Source organism: Diorhabda sublineata, chromosome 9, assembly GCF_026230105.1.
Source record: "Diorhabda sublineata isolate icDioSubl1.1 chromosome 9, icDioSubl1.1, whole genome shotgun sequence".
In the NCBI taxonomy this organism is placed as follows: domain Eukaryota; kingdom Metazoa; phylum Arthropoda; class Insecta; order Coleoptera; family Chrysomelidae; genus Diorhabda; species Diorhabda sublineata.
This window is the reverse complement of record NC_079482.1, coordinates 12,785,586-12,796,767: the sequence shown is the minus strand read 5'-3', so window position 1 is coordinate 12,796,767 and position 11,182 is coordinate 12,785,586. Positions and strand designations below refer to the sequence as shown.

Below are 11,182 nucleotides of genomic sequence, written 5' to 3'. Positions count from 1 at the left end.
ACCTCCCTCTAATAAAAAAAACTGTCATCTTTAATACGGCGTAGGAAAAAGTAATGAACTTTAGTATATGTGTGCCAACGGTGGAGAATGGGCTCATGCTGCATTGGACTAGACGTGAAAGAATCAAAAGCTAAGCAGTGATTTTGTCATTTCTGCCAATAAGTTAAATGTTTAGTTTCGTTCATATTTGCGACGTTTTATATTTTGTATTACCTACTGAATAATTATTTTTTTGTTTAAATACATATCTGACAACTTTGATATTTTTTCTAACCTTATTAATTACATAGCAATTGGGTACGTAGAATATATCTACTTAAATTTGATTATTCGTCATCTTACCCGCAGACAGAAGTCATCTTACCGCACATTAGAGTTAGATAACGAATTTGACAGTTTTTAAAACAAATTAAATTTTGACAAATTTTGTATTTTTTTGTACAGCCTTAATTATTTAAACTTATAAATGTTTACTTTATGTACTTCATAAAACGAATTATTGATAGATACGACCTTTTAGTCGTATTATCGTTTCAATTCTTATGTTGGCCATCTTACCCACTCTTACCCTATCATATAATCTATCGATTACGAAGAGAACATTACTCTTGTCAATTGAATAATGTTGACAATTCGATTGAATAATGTTATTCAATCTTCATACCAACAGTGACTCACGTACGTACGTCTTTGCTTGATTTGACTTCAATTATTTTGACAGTTAAAACTTTCATAGCCATAAATCTTCAAAGGTGATTGGCATTTCCAAATTAATTCAAACACGCTATGTCAAAGAGATGACGCTGTCTTTGAAGTTCGATTTTAACTTAATCTAATATACGCAATAAATAGTTGTATGCATGTTTAAGTCATCCCATAAAGATAGCTTAAATGCACTTCCCAGTAATTGATATATTTAAAAAGTACGTGATCATTATGTATTATTTTGGTGCAAGTAAGTCGTCTGCTATAGCGGTGATACTTGTTTTTACAAACATTAATTGTGCCATTTTGTACATTTTCTAAATTTCCATCTTAAGTTCTTGTTTCACATACAAGATAAATACTACCACTGTAGTAGTACTTTTGCTGAATTTGAAGTGCGTAGCAATTAGGCAATCTACGAAAAGACTTGATCTACTTCCAAACTGGAGGCCGTGGGGTAAACAATTGATTTTCTCGTATATACCCGTTCTAGCTGTTCTTGTTTTTCCCTGTGATAAGAGCTGTTTTGTATTTTATTTCAAGAGGATTCCAAATATCTGTTTCAGTAAATTTAGTACAGCTGAAGCTGAGTATTTTTGAATTGTTTCTCAATCAATTTGCAACTAAGCTTTCAGGTCATTTAAAAAATTCAGAACACTTGTATTTATTTTGTGCTCAATTTACGTGAGTTTTTTTAACATTAATTTCCACTGTTCCATTCAAGTTTATCAAACATGGGTAGATTGCAAAGTGATAACGCTGAGGCAGCTGAAAAGTACAAGGAAAAACCTTAAAGCTTGAAGTGGAGGTAATCCCTTTTCAATAGCTGAAGATAGCTTCTGTTAGAGCCATCCTCTTCTTCCACAAGTTTCCAATATACTTGCGTTTCACATCATATTTACCGTTTGCCTACACTAAACAAAACACTACAGAGTGGGGAATAAACGGCAAAGCCAAGATTCCGAGAGTAAATTTCGCACTTCTCACAACTCTTTATGAAGCAATTTCGCGATAAAACTGAGAATAATAAGGTCTAAAATCGAACACATAAATTCACAAACTTTGCATTTGTTTACCGCACAGAGGGTATTTTTAAATGGGCATCAGCTGATTTTGGCAATCTGTTAGATTGCTCAATACTTCTTTTAAAATATGAGAATTAACTGCAAACCAACAGAAAATTAATATATATTAATTAAGAAACACATGTTATCAATACAATGGACTTTCTGCTAAAAAGTACCCTGAATATTTACCAAAATATCTATCTGGAAAATTATATGAAACTGCAAGTGTTCCTAAACCGACAGTTCGAAGTGTATCGATCAAGACTTTGGCACCAGAAGTGAATAATCTTCATAAAGAAAAAATTGTTCTAAAGTGGGAAGTAAATAAATCAATGTTCACTATTTTACATTTATTTTATATATAAATATGTTTTAAAAACAAAAAAACAATCTGTGGGCTTACAAAATGGGAAGAAAAAAATATACAAATACATATTTCATGTTTTCAGTCTTAAATAACCAACTTAAATTAGTATTTTACAATCTGCACTCTGCAAATATAGGGATTCCTCGTGATTACAACAAAAATCATATTGCCAATGGTATTAGATTGTACTGTACAATTCTTATAAAATTAAAAGGAAATACTAATATTGCGCATTTACCTTTCATTATACCTTCCCAATAACCATAATTTTAGGTTGACAATTATGCTATTATATACTTCATCATTTATAAAGTATTAACTTTCGACATTTAAGAAACAAAAATATCAATATACATATTAAACAATCACCTATTCAATATTCAATCACATTAACAATATAATTTTTGTTACTGAAAACAATCAAAATCTATCAAAAACAAACTGTTCACACCAATCACATTATTTTGGTGAGTTTCAGTGTGGCTACTTGATTAAAATGGTATAACATTGTTTAAATAGAAAAATAGAAACTAGAAATAATACTATGAGCCACTATTTCAGATTTTGGTATAAAAATCTGACTAGTGATTATTTACTAGCCTAAAAAATTACAGTTGAATATTTATACCATAATATACACAAAAGTTTTCCAGAATCTCAACTTTATAATACTTTTGGGAAGTTTGTGCTTTATTGTTATTAAGTAAAATGTGATCACTTCTCCCTTGTAATTCGTCGCTTTGAGATTGAATGATCTAATTAAATAAAGCAACTACTATTTTTGTTGGTTATATGAATATATGTAAATATTGATAGTATTCTTACTGAAGACATCTGAAAATTTTGAAAATTTACACTAGATCTTTGAGTATCTGAAAAGCGATTATATCTCTGAATAATAATTTTGCAAGAAATAAATCTGCAAATTTTTAACATTTTTCACAGTAGATTTTTTGAACATCTGAGAAAAGATGATATCTTTAAACAAGGATTTTGCATATATGTACGTCTGTTTCAAAATTTTCACAATTTGGTAAGGTTAGGGGTATCTCAAGTCAATTGTGAAATGATATCAGAGATGGTTTCACTCACACTGGACTACTTAAAATTACGTGCATCAGTAACACTTACTAACATCTTTGATATAAATAAATGAATATATAAATGAAACTATGTTTTATGATGATATGAAACTAATGAAGTAGTTAATTCACATTAATATATAGAATCTATATTTCTCCATAATAAATATATTAAAATTACTATATTACCAAATTTATATTTTCACGTCCTCAACTTATATACCTTATATAATTGCTCTGCATAAAAATAATATATAAATTTGTATTCCAAATAATGGAGTTTATATAACTTGTTTTCCAACTCGAAAGAATTGAATTGAATGAATAAGCTTATGAAGAAATAATCATAATGGCAATTGAGAACTTAAACTAAGTTTATTTGACCTGTTTCACAATATATTTCCCTTAACTCTTAATTACAAATCAAAAGCTAACTACTAACGTGATTATGTTTATAAGTCATAGTTACAATACCTAGTTCCGTACATTATTTTGAAAATTTTACTATTTCTCTAATTGAATAATTAAAAGAGAACTATGTGATGTTATACCTTACAAATTACAATACAGAACTTTGCATAATTGTCAAATTCTAATCTTTGAAAAATCCAAAGTTTTATAATCGGACAAAACAACAGATTTACAACACCACAAATTGAATCTAAATAGGAAACAGGCATAAAGATGTTAACCTTCTAGTCATCGGGTACCTGTCAATGCAACTCGATTATGAGTTTGTTCCTTGTATACAAAAATTGTTATTATTATTTTACTGTTTATACTTTCTAGCCAAGAGCCAGGTTTATTAAACCAGACTATTTTCAAGATTTGCAAACTAATGATATTAGAGAAGTCCCATTTGATGAAGCTGATCACAAAGAAATAACTGAATACAGTAGTGATTTTTTACCATACATATAACACTAGTATTTTTCAAGAAATCTCGGATACAGGTTAATGATATATATATTAAACGTGACTTCACAAAGAAAAATATTTTTAATGCATGTGGCTCGAATAATTTAATCGAATTGAATATACAACAGTAATATTTTGTTATCATAGATAATATTGGAATAAATGAATGTTTGCAAAATTTACTGAGATAGATACGGTTTGACCAATTCAAAACTATTTCTACCAAAAAATTCACAAAATATATATACTAAAAAATAACTGTTGATAGTTCAGTATCTTACTGAATTGATATCCATTTATATTTTTTCAGATAAAATTAAAAATGTTCCATACATCTATTTTTGGCATCATTTTAAACAAATTTGAACAAATGCAATAACCACATATTTAAACTAGAAAAGTTGCTAATATAAAAAATACAATATACCAACCAACTTTTAATAGTGATCTTAGTAACAGATATCATATATCAGGTTAAACCATCATATTTATATATTGTTAATGGTATAATTTGGTCTATGATTAATAATAAAAAGTAAATACACCTATAGAAACGATTTTGATATACATATAATATCACATCTAATGAAACAATACTTTAAAGTCCTTGTTTAATGAAAATTCCTTTTTTATTTTTATATATCATAAAGATTTTGTACCACCAAAAAACAAATTAATTATATGGAATTGAAATTATTTGTGAATGAGAATAACAAAAATTAGTAACTACAAAGTCTATTGAGTTTTAAGGGTATTAGTTACAAACAAATATATTAGGATGAAAATACAATAATTAAAATTTCAAAACACTGAAAATTCACTTTTTATTGTAAAAAATAGCTATTATCTGTTCTTTTATCACTGTCAGCACCATTTTGAGGAATGTTGTAAATAATAATTACACATTACATAAAATGAAAAACAGAAATTCAATTGTACTCATTATGAACTTCTATACCGTGAATACTGGTTCACACAAATACTAATAAGTAGTAAGGTAGACATAAAATATTTTGATGGAAATAAACGAGAAACTTAATTTCAACATTGGTTTTCAAGAATTGGTCATTATTACAAAATAAAAGTTCTTTATACCGTCATAATTAAAATTTGCTTAGTCCTTAAATCAACAATTCGAACTTGTTAATATAGACGAGAATAAATAGCAAAGTAGATGTTTCTGCTCTATTATAGAATTCTCAAGGATTGTTAAAAGCTGGGGATTAAAACAATTCTAAAATTGGTTGATTACACTTTAATGACAATCCTGACTGTTTCCTCCACTGGAGAAATTCTACAAAATTGTGCTCTGTATCTTTTTAAAAAATAACTTTTAATGTGTTCTGATATACGAGGAAAGTGAGTAAAAAACAATTTCAAGATTATTGAAAGTAGAGGAAAAGTTGAGACATTAATACACAAAACAAAATTAGAAAAACATCAGAAAAAATTGATAACTTTGGTAAATTCACCATATAAATGAAAGTTCTCTTTGTGCATAAATAAAGTGATACCAACATAGACAAAATATTAGAACTTTGATAGATAATAGAATACTTTAACGAGCTTTGATACATCCAATAATTAATGAACCTTCAATGATTTGGAATGAATTCATTGTTCTGTATGGTGCTTTAGTGAAAAGTGGATAATTGGTGTAGATAAGAGTCCCAAACAAATTAATTTTAATAAGAAGTATAGATAATTGAGATTAATATTTTATTCAATTAATAAGATTTGATGTAATTGAACGAATTGTCCCTGTAGAATATCAAAATTATTTCATATACACTTATAATGAGCAGAAAACATCTAAATTAAAAATAACTCAACCTCAATATATTTATTTAGATTCGTTGAACATGATGAGCCTTCAAGAGAATCTATTTTAATAGATAATCTAATTGGAAAATTTAAGCTTTAAAATTATGTAACCACTCGAAATATATTCCCACTGTAAACAAAGTCACATCACTACTAAATAGTGTTATGGACGGTAGAAAGGAATGAACTCTAAAAGTAAACTTAAAAATACTATCAAAAGTGTTTGCTCGTTTGAAATTTCCGTAGATTTGTAATATAATGAGAGTTCAACTACCAGTGAAAATAGAACAGACTTGACTTTTCAAATACATTATCTAATTGAAGCTAATTGGAAAACTTTCGTTATTCTAACTCAATAACTGTTTTATTATAAATGCTTAAAAGTGACAGTATTTTTGTACAGTAATATGTCCAATAGTCAGGAAACTCTCACCACAATAATAAATTAAAACCTATTTCCAATCAATAATATACATTTAACCAAGGCCACTTTGTAATAAAATTTTTGAGTTTATGAATATTATTGTGTACAAGTTATTCACATTATTTTTCAATTAACATCTATAGGTACACACAAATTCCCATGAAATTCACACAATACACAAAGAGCACACACAAAATAGATACATCTGAAGCTTAACAATTAATAAAATTGACGCCAATTTTTACATTCATTTATAACAAATACACATAGTAATGGAAGGCTTAGTTGTTTGGATAATCAGAAAAGAAACAGTTAATAAATTAAATATTGCTTCACATGTCAGAATACCTTCATAAAATAAACAACTCAGGAAAAGGTAGAGTCAAAGTTGATTCCACTTCTAAAATCATTATTAGTTGCAATACATTTATATAATAAAACTATTGTTCAAGATGTTTCTGTATTATAAAAGATATAATAAAACCATTTTTGCAATCAGAACATACAAATTAAATTAGCTCAATTGATTTAACATTTAATAAATATAGTAGTCTAATAATTAACAGCTTTTTTCTCTATTTAATTCAAATATTCCTTGATTTAGGGACACCTTCTATTTACACTACTACATTTATTGTGTATACACATAATCATTACATTTATTACATAATACATAATGAAAAATCCTGCATTTTATTATATGGTATATTGTCTGAAATTAATTATAACTTAATTCTTAAGGTTAATTTACTACATGGTACTCACTGCTGACTAATTTTTATTTCAAGTTTGTTACTAAGAAACTATATTCCAATCAAAAATTCTAAGTGCCATATTGGGCAAATGAGCAATTTTACATAAATAATTATTATATTTCAGTACAAAATTCCAAAAACCTTTTTTTATGCAGAAATTTGGAGAAATATTAACACAGTATACATCATTGTGGGCTGTGTTCATTAAAGAATAGGATTACAAAATCTAACTTGTTAATCAATTGCCACTATGTTTTCATGCAATCATAGGCGGAGTGTCTGTTGGTCTGTTGCAATTGATAATGTTCCGTGATATTTGTATCACATTTTTTATTAGGTACTAAGTTAATTTAATTATAAAAAAATATGAATAATAATAAACAATTTGTATAAGTTCTAATATCACCTACATTCAGTTTCATTTCATTGTCACCCCTTTAGATGTTTTCAATGATTCCAAGAGCAGACTGCAATATTGGTAATTTTGGCCTTCATAAACCACTGTTCAGATATCAATTTTAGGAAAATTTTCTTTAACCAACAGATGTGGTACTAAACGAATTTGGTTGGCCGGTTAAAACATTTCAGTCTCAAAAGGTAGAACACCTGCTCATAACTTCCGAGAAATTCTGAATGAAAACAATTATTTAATTGAGAATTTTCTTATAAAATCATTTGAGTGCTAGTAAAATTATGCTGACTCAGGACTCAAATAAAATAATTTATTAGATGTACTTATAGGGTCATCTGTCGATCTCATTGAAAACACCTGTATCCCTAGTAGGGTACAAATTAGAGGTGATTTGTTGATTTATTCAATTAATCATAGTTTGAAACAGTTTAATTGTTGTTTTGTTCTGATAGCAGATCTTCTCAAATTAATTGTTTTATTTCAATTTTTTATCCAAACGAGGCACCCGAAGTGGAACCCTACAAACAACTTATAATTTAGAGCGGAAGCAATTTCACTAAATAGTACCAGTTCAATTCACTCAGAAAATAGGTATAAAATAAACATATCCTGCATGTTAATCAATAAATAACTATTGTAATAAGTTAATTTAACTGATATACAATTGATCATTTTTATAGCATATTGAATATTTTATGGAAATACATTTTGATCTTTAAATGTTAATAATTTATATTTCTTCTAAATGAAAAGTTTCTAAATGATGGTAAGATATGAGCATTAGAATGAAGTTTGTGCTTGTTTACAAATTTTTAACTAAAGTTTTTCTCATTATTATAGTAATTCACAAAACAATCTCAATTTTGTCAGAGCCTTATGTCATTTAGAATTGTTATATCTATAAAGCTAGAGTTCTCTCCATGGATTACTGATATTTACTATGAAATTGTGTAAGAGTGCCAGAGAAGAATTATCAAAGAAAAATAATCAGATCCTAATTTAGTAATGTCCTCAAAGTCCATTCACTTTTTCTAAAACAAATTCATTTGATATTGTTTCAAGAACAAATGCATCAGATAAATGGAATGAAAAACTGGAAATCCAAAATTTTTTGTACAGATTTATAATTTAGTGTTTATAGAGACTTAAGAAATCATTTCAAATATAGATACAATAATTCACGTTAATATACAGAGTCTCAAATGTATGCATATGATTTCATTTATTCCTATTAGCCTACCAAAGCTTGACAATATTTCAAAATTCCTAATTCTGTTTATATACTATCTTATTTTGTATCTCCAAATCACCAATGAGAATAGATTTAGAAAAAACAATAAATATTAATATTTCTAAGATTATCGGAAAATTCTTGTTAATGTTAATTTGGAAATAATACTGTATATAGTCTATTAGGGCTGCGAATGTAATCAATATAAAAAAAATATTGTATGCTCTGTGTGTATTGTATGTATTTTTTTTATTTTGATCACATTCACAGCACATTTTCCGATAATCTTAAAAATATTAATATTTATTGCAATTGAGTGATATATATTATGCAATTTGGTTTAATGATTTCAAAAGGATCTCATCAGCATTTTAGTGGTTATTCAAATGACTGCACTATTGGTATACTAGAGGAATTTTTCAAAAAATATCAGTTTTTTATTCCAACAAATGCATTTCCATTAGTAATAAATTGAAATGAAATAAGAATATAAATAATAATCAGTATTTAATTTCATATTATATTTCTATAGTGCTCACTGTACTTAAAAACTTTACAATAATAATGTAGTATGATATATTGAAACCTAGACAAGTAGTTTAGATAAAAGAATGTTTTAAGCTAACTATGCAATCTCTACTCATGTTTCAAATTTTTCAAACAAGTGTAGTTTTATTTATACCTATTTTCCTATATGTACTATATTACTATACTTTTTCGGTTAGTTTTGGTGTTCAAATGCAGTCTTCTTTGACGAGGAAATGGATTACACTCATATTATATCCTCTCGATACTTAATACAGGAATGATCAAGAAATATTGTGATCATTGTCTTGATTGTTTACTAGAAGCTGTCGTGAATTTGCGGCTGAAAAAAAAAGAAAAAAATAATAAAAAACTCATCTAATATACAGTGGTTACCAGAAATTTCTTTTTTTTTTCTTGAACATTTTATTCATCAATATACAAAAACAGTAATTGATGTTTTCTCAATAAATTCTTAAACCTCATCATCAAAGAACATAATATCAATTACAATATTGTGGAACTTTTTTAGTTCAATTCTTATAAAAACATTCAACATAAAATTACTGATTTGGTTAGATATGCAAATAAGTATGCAAGTTCGTGAATACTAGTATATATTGTACATCAAACAACCAACGTATTTAAGTAGGGAAAGTAACCCTGTTGCACAGTATCTGAGCAATGATTCACTGAATCTTACCTCATTCGAAAAAATGAACTCTTAGCAATTAATAATTGATAAAGCTACATAATCCAAGTTTTCACACCATTTGTAGATGACCAACATGCCACACATATATACTACAAGAATGTTTCTGAAATATTCACATTTTCTCTATTTTCAGATATGTTTGTATTACTACTTAATGTAACAAACAACACCTATAACGTTTTATTTTTAACGCAAAGACAAATTTATGTCCCTTGAATAGATAAGCATACTGACATTTATTAATCAAAACGATGTTGCAGGACGGTCTATAAACTAGCTCTTAATTATCTTAGCTGGATTAAATGAGTTACTTAATAGAAACTTTGATTAAAGCTTCTCATTATACACTCCCATTTAATTTTCACCCACTGATGAATACTCAAATTATTTCTATTTAACGAAAAAAAAAAATAGTAGACCAAAACATATTCACGCATAGAGCACGTGATCAGGGTTGAAACCACCAAAGCCGAGCATGTAACAGGACCGCACTTTGCACTAAAGAAATCATTTGCAGTTTCGTACAGCAGATTAATAATATAAATTATAAAAAATTATGCACAATTATTGTTACAAAAATAGTAAAAAGTTTGGAATAGATATAAAATGCACGGCCAAAATATGGAACACATTCATTTGAAATTCAGATATATATAGCATTTTATTGCTAACACCTAATACAGAAATCAAAAGAAAATATGTTATTGAAACATTAAAATACAAGCTTCATTCTGTACCTCAATAAACACATTTTCTTTTTCCCCATCAGATGACATTAAGCTTCCACTGTCGTCAACATTTATAAAAAGGAGCTCAACTTGTACATCAATAAAATGTCCAAATTCCACATTTTAGTTTCGACCTTTCCATGGACATGTTAAATACACTTTTTCCTATTATTAAGTGTAATTTTTTAATAGCTTCATGAAAAAAATTTTAACGTTCGAAAAGAATGTTTTATAAGAATGTTTTATTTCGGAAGAGACTTGAAAAAGATACTCCCGAAAAATTATTCGTCTTAATGATGATGTCATTAACAGTCTTGTCATAATGTTGCATTTCATTTTTATAAATAACCACAATCATTTGTTTTTCGCTAGCGTTGAACTGAAGCTTTTTAGTTCTCTTCTTAGACAGAGTATAGCTAATGTCAACAA

At 27.4% G+C, this 11,182-nt stretch overlaps 1 protein-coding gene across 2 annotated transcripts in view; it reads right to left on the bottom strand.

Annotated features, from left to right (window-relative positions):
- Positions 1–2,107: 2,107 nt before the first annotated feature.
- LOC130448975 (protein spinster) overlaps positions 2,108–11,182 on the bottom strand; it is a 162,176-nt gene continuing 153,101 nt past the window's right edge. For both annotated transcript variants that reach the window (XM_056786609.1, XM_056786608.1), the window contains one exon: positions 2,108–9,653. In XM_056786609.1, the coding sequence (XP_056642587.1) occupies positions 9,595–9,653 (59 nt within the window). In that variant the 3' untranslated portion in view covers positions 2,108–9,594. The remainder of the gene's footprint in view (positions 9,654–11,182) is intronic.